Source organism: Moschus berezovskii, chromosome 10 (genome assembly GCF_049115385.1).
Source record: "Moschus berezovskii isolate FMDL1 chromosome 10, NW_MosBer_1.0, whole genome shotgun sequence".
Taxonomy (NCBI): domain Eukaryota; kingdom Metazoa; phylum Chordata; class Mammalia; order Artiodactyla; family Moschidae; genus Moschus; species Moschus berezovskii.
Genome location: NC_142469.1, coordinates 98025960 through 98042406, shown reverse-complemented (window position 1 = coordinate 98042406; position 16447 = coordinate 98025960). Strand labels below are relative to the sequence as shown.

Below are 16447 nucleotides of genomic sequence, written 5' to 3'. Positions count from 1 at the left end.
GTAAAAGATGTCAATTGTGGTGAGTCACATAAAGCTTTTCTGAATTGTTCAAATTTGGTAAACTGTTTAAGTTTACTCTAACTTGTCCTAAAGTAGAGGCAGGGTCAGAATAAGTCAACAGATATTTATTAGGTGCCTACTGTATGCCTGGCCTGGAGTGTCTACAAGAATATGGCACTTGATTTATTCTCTAAGAATATGATGAGATTTACTGTTTGCAGAAAAATTAAGCATGGTGTTAAGGAGAGGTTGAAAAGGCCGTTTATTATAAGAGGCAGCACTGCTAATATGCAAAGGACCCCAAGCTGGGAGTCTGAAGACTTGAATTCAAATTTTGACTTTATGACTTACTATACTATTGCCTAGAAAATCCCATGGATGGAGGAGCCTGGTGGGCTGCCGTCTGTGGGGTCGCACAGAGTCGGACGCGACTGAAGCGACTCAGCAGCAGCAGCAGCAGCCTGTGAAGTAGCTAGTCTTCGTGCTCTGTGTATCAGGTTCTTTATTTGTGAAAGTGTAGGTATTGTTACTTCACTGAGTTGATGTGAAGACTGCAAAGAATTTTTGAGAATCCTGCTGAGTGTCACTGTATCTAAGAGAAGCTGCCTTTTTTTTTGGTAAAGGCTGTATCTGTGCTCAGATGCTCAGTTGTGTCTGACTCTTTGAGACCCCATGAACCCACCAGGATCCTCTGTGCATTTCCCAGGCAAGAATACTGGAGTCAGGTGCCATTTCCTCATCCAGGGCATCTTTCTGACCCAGGGATCGAACCTGCGTCTCTTACCACCTCCTCCTGCATTGGCAGGTGGGTTCTTTACCACTAGTGCCACCCTGGAAGCCCCTTGGTTAAGGCAGCCTTTCCTATGTTGATGCACAGCATTTAGCTCCTTATGGTCACGACCTCTGATTTTGGATGGGGCCTCATGCACTATTTTGCAAAATCCTAAGTCCCATCAAAGCAGTATTTCCCAAGAAAAAATCAGCCAAACAAAAGAGGAATTTTTGTTCAATTCCAGAGCAATGGGTGCAAGCAGCAGGCAGCTTTTGTAATAGTTTTTCTAGCTTCTTTCTAGCCAGCAATGGTTCCATAGAAGAGGGCACTGGTGCACTGAGTTATACTTACTTACTTTTGTGGAAAGAGGGCTCAATGGAAGGTTGTTGGGTAAACCTTAATTTAAGGTGACAGGCTGCCTCAGAGCAGTGTGAACAGTCTGGATATCATAGTTAGAAACATGTACTCTCTTCCAGAGAGGGAAAATATGCCTGCAAGTCACATGGAGAAATTTAGGGTTGCAGATTGTAGAAAGGGAAGGGTGATCATTTGCCATTCTTGTCTGGCCCATCTTAGTATACAGCATCTACTCTCACCCCGTATAGACTGGAGTGAAGTGAATCAAGGGATCAGGTGTTGTTACTAGGAGCTGCCACTGTGGACAGACAGGGTGTATGTACTTTGGGACGCCCTGTAGCAGACCTAATAACTGATACTTTGCGAGAAGGGCTCCCAGTGGTTCCTGTGGCCTTATTGTAGGCCTGGAAGCCCTGTTCTTACTTGATGGAGCATACTGGGGCTAGTCAGACTTTTGAGGAGGTTTCTTGGGTTTCCATCACAAATCTTATAAATCCAGCCTCAGCACACAGCTAGTTTGAATGCTAGAATGACTGACTCCTAGAAGTTCCTTCCATCTGTCACTGGTGTCGGAGAGGAGGCAGGTACTTTGCAGGCTTCTGCATTGGTGCATGAAGTTGCTACGATGGTGTGTGTTTTTGTGCGTGTGTATGTTGAGGGGGTGGGTGAAAGTCTATTTTGCAGGGCCCCTGCCTTTCTACATAATTTGAAGAGCCAAAAATCGGTGTGTTAGCTCAGTTCTGGAGGGCTGGTGGGGTTAATCTGGGCTGGCGTCATGGAATTTAAGACAATCACAGGAACAGAATCGATCCCATAGGTATGAGTCCCATTGGTCTCTGGGCATCTGGTTGACCCCACTAGCTGCTATAGGGAAACTGCCTTCTTGGGAGCAATGAGCGCAGGGCACACGTGGGTAGCACTGGCTACACCGGGAGGGGGATTGGCAGGGCTCCAGTCGCTTGCCAGAGCCCTAGGGCATGCTGGGTTACAGATCATAATCTGTGATTTTTTCAGGTTCTGGAAGCTGCAAAAGGACCTATACGTCTGAGGTCAAAGATGTAAGGGAGCTTCATGCCTTGCTAAGGGCGGGGGCGGCCACCAGCCTTCTGGGTTGTTACAGGTTCCTCCAAGAGGTAGAAGAGGGATTGTTGGCCATCGCTTACAGTTTGCCACCTGCTTGTTTCTATGGTAAAAATGATCTGTCAGGGATAGAGACTGACATTATTGGCTGAAAAAGGGCTTTTCCCTCTTAGATTTGTAGATTTTTATGTCTAAATCGTGATTGTCAGGGCTGAAAGCTTTCCCTGATTGTCAGGGAAAGCAGGAGGGAGAAGAAAAGATGAGGGCTGCCAATCTCCCCAGACGATGGATCACAGCATTTCAGTGGTGTTGAAAATAAAGTAATTTTAATTATAGTTTCTGTTTAAAAAAAGCTGCGACTCTTAAAACCATCTGTCGGATTATCCTCAAAGTGGAGAGACCGCAGACAAGAAATGCAGTGAAATGAGTGGAAAAGTTCAAGACAAAAGAGAGAAAATAAATGAACGAAGAAGAATAAGACTTTTAAAACTTGTAAGAGAGATGGATTGGGACAGAATGACAGTAAAGCTAAAAGGAAAAATTTGCAATAATTTGAATAAATTTTTCCCTTTCGTAAATTTCCTGGACAAAGTAATAACCACAGATGAGCCCACCCAATACATCCCTGCATGCATGCTCCTGGGGGGCGGGGGTGAAGGGGGGCATCTTGAATTTTGCTCCCTTCTCTCCTACTCTGCCTTAATAAGAGATGTCCTGCTAAGGAGCAAGGCTAATGGATTGTTTCATTTTGTTCACTTTTTAATCTGAGCAAAGATGCATTTTCTCTCCTGCTCCCATGGTGTTGCTGTGATGGACAGTCACTTAACAGAAGATGCTTACAGGCTGGTGTTGTTGCTAGTTAAGGGTGTACTTTGTTGTCACACATTTTCCATGCTTTTTGATGATTGAGAGTTCTGCCTTTAGGGTGACCAGCATTTTCTGTTTCTGAAGAGCTCTAGTGTTTGGAATAAGAATAATTCACATAGTTTGCCTATGCTCTTGGATTGTCTATAAATCCATTTACTGTTCTGAGAGTGTCTTGTTGAATGCTAACACTGTAATTTTAAAGGATAAGCCTGTTGTGAATAAATCTGTTGGCTTTTAAACTTTTTGTTCATTACGTTGTTTTCACTTAAGGCTCCATGAAAAAGAGAATAAGCCTAGACCATAGTTTCTTTCAAATGGAAAACTATCTTGAGATCATAATAAATTGTCTTCTTTAAAAGGGTAGGTATGGTACTTGTTTTACTGCATCATCCAAAGATTATAATTAAGATAGTTATTTTTGGATCAATGAAAGCTATAACTGCCTTTAGTGAATTTTTTTAAGTTAAAAAATGCTAATTATCAACTGTCTGCTTTATCAATAGTGCATTTGTTGTGTATTGATATTCTTAATTTATTTTCTTGTTTTAAAATGATATGGGACCAGAATACATATTTCTACTTAACTAGTTTACCAAAAAATTTCTAAAATAAATTGCTAGAATGAACTTTTATTTTGTTAGGATAAAACAAAAAGGAACGATTCTTCACCAGCATCTTAGCTAGCTTGGGTTGCTGTAACAAAATATTGTGAACAAGGGGACTTATCAACAACAGAAATTCATTTCTCACAGTTCTGGAGGCTGGAAGTCCAAGAACATGGTGTCAGCTTGGTCAGGTTCAGGTACGAGCTCTCTTCTGGGTTGCAGACTGCTGATTCTTCTTGTAGCTACACATAGGGAGAGTGAGTCTGGTCCCTTTTTATGAGGGCACTAATTTCACTTATGAGGGTTCCCCCCATACTGCATCATGACCTAATTACCTTCCAAAGTTCTCACCTCCAAATACCTTCACGCTTGGAATTAGATGTCAACATATGAATTTTGCAGGGACACAAACATTCAGCCCAGAAAACCAGTAATAAATTTAGGAACAATCTCATCTTTGGAATTGTAGTGAGATATATTTCCACTTTTCAATTACAGGACTTAGAAATACAAATATTTTACTTGATTTCATTTCAGAAATACAATATTTTGTTTAATTTCATTTCAGAAATACAAATATTTTATTTGATTTCATCTCACTGACTTAAAAAATAGTAATGACCTTAGTGTTTTTGCTAAGCCTCATGTGGTATTGGGAGAAGGCAATGGCAACCCACTCCAGTACTCTTGCCTGGAAAATCCCATGGATGGAGGAGCCTGGTAGGCTGCAGTCTATGGGGTCGCTGAGTTGGCCACGACTGAGCGACTTCACTTTCACTTTTCACTTGCATGCATTGTGTTCTCCAGTGTTCTTGCCTGGAGAATCCCAGGGATGGGGGAGCCTGGTGGGCTGCCGTCTATGGGGTTGCACAGCGTTGGACACGACTGAAGCGACTTAGCAGCAGGAGCAGCAAGCATGTGCTATTGTGTTAAGGAATTGTTCTTTAAAGAAGGTAATTGTCTCAGATATGACTGAGAAAACTATTTCCTTAAACTCTGAAATAAGGTACCAAAAATGTCTCTAGGAGAGTAGGTTAGGGAGTTTATTCAACCTTGAAGTGGGAAAGCTATTTTATTTGATGAAACCTGTTACCTAACTTGTTCAAACCCTTTAGTTGTGTGCTAACTCCATTAGGGAGAATAGTTTTCTATAATAAAGCTATTTCTGGGTAATTGCACCCATTCTAGGTAATTGCTACCTCTTGTTGAGCATCCACATGTCTGCCGTATGATATTTCACTTAATTCTAACAAAATCCTATCACCTGGTATTGTCATTTCTGTTTAATGGATGAAGCTCTTACTATTTAGAGAAGTTAGGTGATTTTTTTTTAAGTTTCCACATTTAAGTGGTGGAGTGAGATCTGTTTGGCCCTAAACCATGTGCATGCAGTGATTTTAAAACATTTTTTTGGTTGTATATCTATAAAATAATATGGAAACCCTACATACTTCCTCACATTTTAAGTTGTCACCCAGAGTTTTTGTCATACATTTGAATAGTTGCAAAAGATGTAATTTGTGGCATATTATAAATATTGATAGTGAAAAAAGGTTATACACGCATGCTAAGTCACGTCAATCATGTCTTTGCGACCCTATGGACTATAGCCCGCCAGACTCCTCTGTCTGTGGGATTTTCCAAGCAGGCATATGCGAGTGGGTTGCCATGCTCCCTCCTGGAGATCTTCCTGACCCGGAATCAAACCCACATCTCCTATGGCTCCTGCCACCGGGAAATCCCCCAAAATTTTATATTCTCTTTAAATATAACTTATTCAATATAAACAGAAATTTGATATGTTTAATTATTTTTTTAAAGTAATCTTTGGAGTTTTAGATTTTACGTAGCGCTTTTTTCCCCCTAGAACTCATATTTTTATTCAAATACTTCATGGAGTTTTATACAATTATAAAACATTTTTACACTTAAAACTTATTAATAATCCTGTAATACATTTCAGCAATATATTGCATATATTTAAAGTGAAATTTATTCAAAAATTTTGAAGTGACATAATTCTTTAAACCATAAATGATTTCATTTGGAGTGAGTCATAATTATTACTCGTTTGTAACTTAACAAAAAATATGAATATGTTACACATCTTGACAAATAATGATTAATACAAGAGGTAAATGTTTCTATTGAAAATGCAGTGTTTAATGACACAGATGAAACTTTCTTCCTAATTATGTAACAATTTTGTTGTTCAGTTGCTTAGTTGTGTCTGACTCTTTGCAACTCCACGGACTGCAGCAGGCCAGGCTTCCCCATCCATCACCATCTCCCACAGTTTGCTTAAACTCGTGTCCACTGAGTCAGTGATGCCATCCAGCCATCTTGTCCTCTGTCATTCCCTTCTCCTCCTGGCCTTCAATCTTTCCAAGCTAATGAGCAGGCTCTTTACATCAGGTGGCCAAAGTGTTGGGTATGTAACCCTACCCATGAGTATTATTTATTTCTAGTACTAGAGTTCAGAACCAGTTTTGATTCTATTATTGTTTTTTATGTATGTGAGCACTTAAAACTATTTTTCATATAAATAAATAGGTGGGAATGGAGCACTTTTTGAACTTCTTCCAAGAATATGCCAAATATCACTACAACTTTTAATGATTAAAAGACTTAAAATAGATTTTTATTCAATGTTGTTGAAAGCAAAGAATTGGAAACTTGATTTATAAATGTTATTTGTTACCCTTGTTAAGCTCTTATATATTTTTAATTCTTGGGAATTATACAAAAATTCTTTATCAAAACATCGGAGAACTTAACACTTCTTCCTTTAACTATTTCACTCATAGGCACCGCACCTTCCTCAAACTAATATTCTCAGAAAGGTTGGGACTATGGAAAAATTATTGCTTCCAAAGCACTTTTTCCAGCCTTATTATTATTTTCCACAAGCTAATTTTATTGTGTGCTTTATAAGTATTTGTATCGAATCTTGGTGCTACCTTTTTTTAGACACTTCCTAATTCTTCTAAAGTATGGCTGTGTGTTTTGCATGGAAGAGGAGAAACTAGATTAAGCTTAGGTTGTTTTGACGATTTTTCTGCCTCACTCCGAATCATTTTGGTGACATTTTAGATATCACATATGTCGACCACCTCAGGAAATATAGTACCAAAACTCCAAAACCACTAAGTGAACTACATAAGTGAACACTCACGTAGCCTCCATAAAGGCATGTCCCTTCACCTATGCCTCCTTGCACCAGTGTTTGCATATTATTTCTGCCCATTTGCTCTCTGACTCGGGAGGTTTGACATCACACAGTCTCATTTCCACCTTCTGCAGTTTGGGAAGGAAATTTCTCATGGGCTATTCATGACAGTACTATTCCACTAAATGAAAAAAAAATTGAAATTCATAGGTTTTCTTTATGGAAACTCATCTGTAGTTCAGAACTTTTATTTTCTGTATTTTAAATTCATTTACTCAACAAATGTCTATTTAATCAACCAGTATACAAAGGCAGGGTAGAGAGCAGTAAACGGACAGACAAGGTAAGACAGAGTGCCTGCTGCCCTCAGGTAAGTTACTATAGTGGGAGTCAGATGTTCGCAAAGTAATTGCAAATTAATAATTCTGTACAATTATGAGAACTTCTATGAATAAAAGATAAGGAGCTATGAGAATATACGAAAAGATACTGATCTCTAATAAATACAGTAGGAAGCTTTCTTGACTAAATGAGAATTGACCAGACTGTTGAAGAGCATGCACCAAGGTTCTGAAATGGGTAGACACAAGTTTAAGAAACGGATTCTTAGCCACTGGGCTACCAGGAGAGCCCCAATGAACATATTTTGCTGTAGATTTCTTCAGACTTTTCCTTCCAAGGCACTGATATGTGAGTTGTATCATATAAACATATATTTTTATAATAAAAAGTGAATGAAGTTCCACAGCACATATTTTCCCTACTGTTTCATTAAGAACATATTGTAAAACTCTTTGCATGTTTGGTATGGTGCTCAGTTGCTTCAGTCGTGCCTGACTCTTGTGACCCCATGGACGGTAGCCCACCAGGCTCCTCTGTCCATGGGATTCTTCAGGCAAGAAGACTGGAGTGGGTTGCCATGCCCTCCTCCAGAGGATCTTCTCACACCGGGGATCAAACCTGAGTCTCCTGTGTCTCCTGCATTGGCAGGTGGGTTCTTTACCACTCGTGCCTCCTGGGAAGCCCATAGTTGATGGCAGATAGTAAAGATTCAGCAAATGTCAGCGTTCATTGTGAACGTCACCATTGTCATCAACATCACCTTGACAAATTGTCCTCCAGCAAGGCTATAATAATTGGGCATCCCAACAACAAATTTGTCTTTTCAACACCCTCCACCAAACTTGGCTTCTAACAATTTTGTGTGTGTGTGTGTGTGTGTGTATGCCAGTTGTGAAGATTAAAAATGGAGTTAGGCTGTTGTTTTACTTTGAGCTTATTTCATTACTAATGAGACTGAATATTGTGGTTGTTTTAGTCACTGAGTCATGTCTGACTCTTGGCGACCACATGGACTGCAGCACACCAGGCTCTTCTGTCCTCCACTATCTCCTGGAATTCGTTGAAATTCATGTCCAGTGAGTCAGTGATGCTATCTAACCATCTCATCCTCTGCTGCTTCCTTCTCCTTCTCAATCTTTCCCAGCCTCAAAGTCCTTCCAACGAATTGGCTCTTTGCATTAGGTAGCCAGTGTTCCATTCGGTTCGGTTCAGTCGCTCAGTCGTGTCCAACTCTTTGCGACCCCGTGGACTGTGGCCTACCAGGCTTCTCCATCCATGGGATTCTCCAGGCAAGAATACTGGAGTGGGTTACCGTTTCCTTCTCCAGGGGATCTTCCCGACCCAGGGATCGAACCCGGGTCTCCTGCATTGGAGGCAGACGCTTTAACCTCTGAGCCACCAGGGAAGCCCAGCCAATGTTAGTGATTTGTATTTTTATGTTTTGAATTTTCCCTCACTTGTTATCTTATTAGTTTGATAATTATTTTGTTTTATAAAATTTTTAATACTTTTTTGACGTATAGGTGACTGTTGTGTTAGTTTCTGGTATACAGCAAAGTGATTCAGTTTTAAATAATGTGTGAGTGAAGTGAAAGGTGCTCAGTCGTGTCCGACTCTTTGTGACCCCGTGGACTTCAGCCCGCCAGGCTTCCCTGTCCATCACCAACTGTCAGAGCTTGCTCAAACTCATGTCCATCAAGTTGGTGATGCCATCCAGCCATCTCATCCTCTGTTGTCCCTTTCTCCTCCTGCCTTTAATCTTTCCCAGCATCAAAGTCTTTTCCAGTAAGTCAGTTCTTTGCATCAGGTGGCCAAAGGATTGGAGTTTCAGCTTCAGCATCAGTCCTTCCAATGAATATACAGGACTGATCTCCTTTAGGATGGACTGGTTGGATCTCCTTGCAATCCAAGGGACTCTCAAGAGTCTTCTCCAACACCACAGTTCAAATGCATCAATTCTTCAGCGATCAGCTTTCTTTATAGTCCAACTCTCACATCCATACATGACTACTGGAAAAACCATTGCTTTGACTAGACAGACCTTTGTTGGCAAAGTAATGTCTCTGCTTTTAATATGCTGTCTAGGTTGGTCATAACTTTTCTTCCAAGGAGCAAGTGTCTTTGAATTTCATGGCTGCAATCACTAGCTGCAGTGATTTTGGAGCCCCCCCAAAATAAAGTCTGTCACTATTTCCATTGTTTTCCCATCTATTTGCCATGAAATGATGGGACCCGATGCCATGAACTTTGTTTTTTGAATGTTGAGTTTTAAGTCAAGTTTTTCACTCTCCTCTTTCACCTTCATCAAGAGGCTCTTTAGTTTCTCTTCGCTTTCTGCCATAAGGGTGGTGTCATCTGCATGTCTGAGGTTGTTGATATTTCTCCCAGCAATCTTGATTCCAGGTTGTGCTTCATCCAGCCCAGCATTTTGTACACTGTAGTGTGTATCTATTAATATGAAGCTCCTAATTATCCCTCCCCTTTCCCCTTTGGTAATCATAGTTTTGTTTTCTGTCTATCTGTGAGTCTGTTTCTGTTTTGCAAATAAGTTCATTTGTATCATTTTAAAAGTTTTGATGTGTAACTGAAATAATATGATAATAATATGACATAAGACATAATAATATGTCTTTCTCTGTGTGACATTTCACTTAAAGATTATTAATCTCTAGGTTCATACATGTTACTGCAAATGGCATTGTTTCATTCTTTTTATTGCTGAATAATATTCCATTGTATACATATCACAATTTCTTTATTCACTCACATGTCAGTGGGCACTTAGCTTTCTTTCTTGTCTGGCTACTGTAGGGTGCATGTATCTTTTCAAGTTAGAGTTTTCATCTTTTCTGGATATAGACCCAGGAGTGGGATTGCTGTATCATATGGTAACTATTTTTAGTTTTTTAAAGAAATCTCCATACTATTGTCCACAGTGGCTGCACCAATTTATATTCCCACCAACAGTGTAGGAGGGTTTCCTTTTCTCCACATCCTCTCCAGCATTTACTATTTGTAGAATTTTTGATGATAGTTATTCTGACTGGTGTGAGGTGATATTGCATTGTAGTTTTGATTTGCATTTCTGTCATAATTAGCAACGTTAAGTGTCTTTTCATGTACCTGTTGGCCATTTATATGTCTTCTTTGGAGAGATGTCTATTTATGAATAGGTCTTATGCCCTTTTTTGATTGGGTTGGTTCTTCCTTTTTTTTTTTTTGATATTGAGCTGTATGAGCCATTCTCATATTTTGGAAATTAATCCCTAGTCAGTTGTATCATTTGCAAATATTTTCTCCAATTCCATAGGTTGTCTTTTTGTTTTGTTTATGATTTCCTTTGCTGTGCAAAAACTTTTAAGTTTGATTAGGCCCATTTGTTTTTTTAATTTCTTTTGTCTTGGGAGACTGACCTGAGAAGACATTGCTACAATTTATGACAGAGAACGTTACTCCTGTGTTCTCTTCTAGGAGTTTTATGGTGTCACGTCTTGTATTTAAATCTTTTTTATTTTTTAATTTTTACAGCGTCGTGTCGATTCTGCCATATGACAATGCAAATCAGCCATAATTATACATCTATCCCTTCCCTCCCCTCCCCCATTGAACCCCTCTAAGTCATCACAGAGCACCAGACTGGGATCCCTGTTATACAGCAACTTCTCACCAACTATCCATTTTATACATGATAGCATATTTGTTGACGCTACTTTCTCCATTCATCCCTCTCTCTCCCTCCCCAACTGTGTCCACAAGTCCATTCTCTACATCTGCCTCTTCATTCCTTCCCTGCAAATAGGTTCATCAATACCATTTTTCTGAATTCCATATACATGCATCAATATATGATATTTGTTTTTCTCATTTGGGCTTACTTCATTCTGTGTAACAGGCTCTAGGTTCATCCACCTCACTAGAACTGACTCAAATTTGTTTTTTTTAATGGCTGAATAATATTCCATTGTAGATATGCAACACATGTTCTCTATCCATTCATCTGTCTGTGGACATCTAGATAGCTTCCATGTCCTAGCTGCTATACATAGTGCTGCAATGAACACTGGGGTACATATGTCTTTCAGAACTCTGTTTTTTACAGAGTATATGCCCAGTAGTGGGGTTGCTGGGTCATATTGTAGATTTTTTCCTAGTTTTTTAGGGACTCTCTGTACTGTTCTCCATAATGGCTGTATCAGTTTACATCCCCACCAACAGTGTAGGAGGGTTCCCGTTTATCCATATCCTCTCCAGCATTTATTGTTTGCAGATTTTTTGATGATGGCCATTTTGACTGGTGTGAAGTGATACCTCATTGTAATTTTGATTTGCATTTCTCTAATAATTAGTGGTGTTGAGCATCTTTTCATGTGTTTATTGTATGTCTTCTTTGGAGAAATGCCTGTTTAGGTCTTCTGTCCATTTTTTAATTGGGCTTTTTCTTTTCCTGACATTGAACTGTATGAGCTGTTTATATATTCTGGAGGTTAATCTTTTGTCAGTTGTTTCATTTGTTTCAATATCCTCCCATGTTGTCTTTTAATCCTGTTTATTGTTTCCTTTGCAGAAGTTTTTAAGTTTAATTAGGTCCCATTTGTTTATCTTTGTTTTTATTTCCATTACTCTAGAAGGTGGATCAAAGAGGATATCGCTGTGATTTATGGCAAAGTGTGTACTGCCTATCTTTTCCTCTAAGAGCTTTATAGTTTCTAGCCTTACATTTAAGTCTTTAATCCATTTTGAGTTCCTTTTTGTGTATGGTGTGAGGGAGTGTTCTGACTTCACTGATTTACGTGCAGCTGTCAAGCTTTCCCAGCAACAGCCGCTGAAGAGACTCTTTTCTCCATTGTATGCTCTTGCTTCTCTTGACAGAGATGAATCAACCATAGGTCTGTGGGTCTGTTTCTAGACTCTCTATTCTGTTTCATTGACCCATATGTCTGCTTTCATGTCATTGCCATGCTATTTTGATTACTGCAGTTTTGTAGTATTGTCTGAAGTCTGGGAGAGTCTTGCCTCTTGTTCTTTTTCTTCAGGATTGCTTTGGCAATTCTGTGTATTTTGTGGTTCCATATAAATTTTAGGATTGTTTGTTTTAATTCTGTGAAAAATGTCATGGGTTATTTATAGGGATTGCATTGAATCTGTAGATTGCTTTGGATAGTATGGTCATTTTAATAATATTAATATTTCCAATCCAAGAGCATGGGGTATCTTTCCATTTCTTTGAATCGGCTTTAGTTTCCTTTATCAATGTTTTATAGTTCTCAGTGTATAAGTCTTTCATCTCCTTGATCAGGTTTATTTCAAGGTATTTTATTTTTTTGACATGATTTTCAAAGAGATTGCTTTTTTATTTCCTCTTTCTGACTTTTCTTTTCTTTTCTCCCTGTATCAGGATATGTTTCCTTCTTTAGGTCTGGGAAGTTTTCAGGTGTGATTTCTTCAAATACATTTTTGATCCCCTTTTCTTTTTTTTCCTTCTGGTACCCTTATTATGTGTCGATTGGCATGCTTTATATTATCTCATAGGTCTCAGATGTTGCCCTCTTTTTTTTCATTTTTCTGTTTTCGCTTCTGACTGGGTAGTTTCTAGGTCACTTTTTTGTTTGGCATTGTTTAGTTTGCTATTTATTGCATTTAACTCAGCTTTCATCTTGGCTGTTGAGCTGTCTAATTTTAATTGGCCCTTTTTATAGTTTCCAGTTCCTTGTTACAGTGACCCCTACTTCTAGCAACAGTCTTTCTCAATTTCTTCAGGATTTGTATTACTTCCTTTTTGAACTTCAGTTCAGTTCAGTTCAGTCGCTCAGTCATGTCCGACTCTCCGCGACCCAATGAATCACAGCACGCCAGGCCTCCCTGTCCATCACCAACTCCCGGAGTTCACTCAAACTCATGTCCACAGAGTTGGTGATGCCATCCAGCCATCTCATTCTCCGTCGTCCCCTTCTCCTCCCGCCCCCAACCTTTCCCAGCATCAGAGTCTTTTCCAGTGAGTCAACTCGTCGCATGAGGTGGCCAAAGTATTGCAGTTTCAGAACTTAGGGTCTAGTAAACCGAAAAAGCCTGTTTCATTATTTGGTCTTTCAGGCGATTTCTCTTGTTCTTTCATTGGTGAATAGTTTCTCTGCTCCTTCATTTTAGTTATATTTCTGTGACTCAGTTTAGGAGAAGCAGTTATCTGTTGTGGTCCTGAAGGGCTGTTTTTGTGTGGGAACATTCTATATGAGTCTCACTGATGCCAGGGCTGCTTTTGGTATGGATACCTGCCACAGCGTTCTTTGGGGGTATGCAAGCCAGTACCCCTTTTTAGGAGGTGAAGGTTATGTTGTGGTGACCAGAGGCTGCACTGGTTGTTGGAGGGGTCTCCTCTTTGCTCTGCGGTTGTCATAGCTCTGTCAAGGGCAGGGCCTGTTCTCCAGCTGTTGGAGTAGAAGCTCTCAGATCTGGTTCAAAGCTGCAGTGTGAGGTAGGCAGGACTGGCGCGCTTTTGCTGGTAAAGGAGCCCGTGGGTATTCTTCCGCCAGAGCTAACCACTGGGACATGCTCTCTGTGAAACTCCCTGTCACCCTTGTGTGTGCTCACGAAGCGCACTGTTGCCGAAACTGCCCTCTGCTTCACCTCAGCAAAGGAAGGGCCGGCAGTCAGCTTGGAAGTCCTTCTGGTGCCACGCTCAGGAAGCTGCCAGTGGCCTGAATCTTCTGTGAAGGTCACGCACCCACCAGGAATCAGTTCAGACTTCAGCCCCACCCTGCGTGTGGGCCACCCACACGTGCTTGTGTGTGCCCAGAGCTTATAGTAGTGGAGCTGTACCCTCTGTGAGCAAGCTGAGGATGAAGCTGCTCTGGTGGGGGCCATGCCACTCCCTTCACATGTGCACTGACAAATAGGGTTCCCGTTGGTCCTAAACACACCTCCAGTGGCCTGAACCATTCTTGAGGCCCTTGGGATTGTCTCTGCATCCAAATCAAATCTCCTCCTGGGTCTGTCTGCTGAAGTCCCGTGTACCAGCAACCAGTTGCCACCATGCCCTCCACCAGGGATGCATCTCAGGCTGGGGCATGCAGTGAGGTGGCCAGGAACCTCTGGGCACCTTTCTGTCTGTCCTGCTCCTGCAGGCTGGCCACTGCGTCCTCCTCTGAGCCCCTGAAACTCCATATCTGGTTGAAGAGTCCCAGAGTGAGAGACGCTTTCATAACTCAGGTCCATCCCAAGCTTCTTTCTTTCGTCCTTTCTTCCGACCCAGTTATGTGGTGGTCTTTCTTGCAGTGTTGGTTCTATGAGATCTTCAAGCAGCATTCAGTGGGTATTCTGTGAGAATTGTTCCACATGAAGATGTGTTTTTAATGTATTTGTGGGAGGAGGGGCGCTCCATGTCCTTCTATTACACGGTCTTGGTCTCCCAGTCTACTTATTATTTTCTTATTGGTGAATAAGAGAACTGTTTATGCTGATTTTTACATATTAAATGAATACTGCAAATGTTTTCACCAGTCTGTGATTTGATTTTCCATTTATGTTTTACTGTAGTTTTTAAACAAGTGAGTTAAAAATTAAGTAAATTGGTCAGTCTTTTTTTATTGTGGTTTTTCTCTTTGGCATTTTACAAATAAATGTTTTACTCATATCAATGTAATATAAACATAGCATTTTTGACATAAAGAAGGGCTATGCACTTTTCAGAATTTGGGGACCATTGGTGTAAGAAATAAAGTCACATGGGGTGTGGATCTGTCACTGGGAAGAGGTGAAAGGCTCTTTGCTTTGCAGAGAGTTTCAGCGGCTTGTGGATGTTTAACAAATTTGTTGCTTATCAAAGTCTGAAGATGTGAGATTTTATTTCTTAGTGTGAGGATATGAGGTTTTCTTCTTTTTGTTTTCATCTTCTTTTCTTGAAACCAGAGTGTCTTGTTTCTCAGGTAATCCAGTACAAAGTGCAATACATCAAAGGGGGCTCATCTTCATATTAAAGTTGAGATTTCTGAGGCTGATGGATTGGTTACATTTTTGAAATTGTTCAGTTAATACCATTAGAACAATAGTAATGGATCAGATATGTCCACATCTTACATTACGTTGTTTATTGTGAAGATGAAAATATTTTCACTTTTCAAAAATGTATGTTTATGTATGATACAATATTGTTGTTGTTTAGTTGCTCAGTCATGTCTGACTCTTTGCCACCCCATGGACTGTAACCAGGCTCCTCTGTCTTTGGTATTTCCCCGGCAAGAATACTGAAATAGGTTTGCATTTCCTTCTCCCGGGGAACTTCCTGACCCAGGGATGGAACCCGTGTCTCTCATATTGTAGGCGGATTCTTTATCGCTGAGTCACCAGGGAAGCCCATAGTACAATATTAAGTAGATAATATATACTTGGTGTAGACTTGAAAGAAATACTGACACATGTGCAATTAAAATTCTGGTTTATTTTATGAACTCAGTTTTTAACAGTTGGCTTATTCTGAATTAAAAGGCCTTGTAATGAATTGCTTTTATTGTGAAATTCATCAATCAAAATACAAGTGCTTTTCTTCCTGTCAAGAAGATATACACTTTTAAGAGTGATTTACTCCAACATTTAACTGAAAATGCTTTTTCTCTTCTAGCTTTTGTTTCTACTAATCTGACGTCATACATGGCTACTGATGGCAGTGAGCTTGTAAGTATTCTTTGGAGTATTCAGACTTAAAGTATCGTCAGTTTGATGAATGAATAAAAAATTAGGCTGATTTTAAGTTTGACACTAGCTACTTATTGTCCAGGAGCCTGGTAGGCTGCAGTCCATGGGGTCGCTGAGCCACTGAGAGACTTCACTTTCACTTTTCACTTTCATGCATTGGAGAAGGAAATGGCAACCCACTCCAGTATTCTTGCCTGGAGAATCCCAGGGATGGGGGAGCCTGGTGGGCTGCCGTCTATGGGGTCGCACAGAGTCGGACACGACTGAAGTGACTTAGCAGCAGTGGCAGCTACTTATTGTCCATTTCATTAGTCATAATGGAATGAAAGAGCTTCCCTAGTAGCTTAGATGGTAAAGCATTTGCCTGCAGTGCAGGAGACCTGGGTTTGATCCAGGGGTTGGGAAGATCCCCTGGAGAAGGAAATGGCAAACCACTCCAGTATTCTTGCCTGAAGTATTCCATGGACAGAGGAGCCTGGCGTGCTATAGTCCATGGGGTTGCAAAGAATCAGACACGACTAAGTGACTAACACACACAATAGAATTAAATGATCCCTTTGTTAGAGTTCT

General features: G+C 40.3%; 1 protein-coding gene across 7 annotated transcripts in view; it reads left to right on the top strand.

The window, feature by feature from the left end:
• Positions 1-16447, top strand: part of IPCEF1 (interaction protein for cytohesin exchange factors 1) — a 173241-nt gene that overhangs the window by 60561 nt on the left and 96233 nt on the right. For 6 of the 7 annotated variants that reach the window (XM_088840841.1, XM_055432854.2, XM_055432849.2 and 3 more), the window contains one exon: positions 15804-15856. In XM_088840841.1, the coding sequence (XP_088696967.1) occupies positions 15833-15856 (24 nt within the window). In that variant the 5' untranslated portion in view covers positions 15804-15832. Of the gene's footprint in view, positions 1-15803; positions 15857-16447 lie in introns of those variants that run through there. The other variant, XM_088840839.1, reaches the window with a different exon arrangement.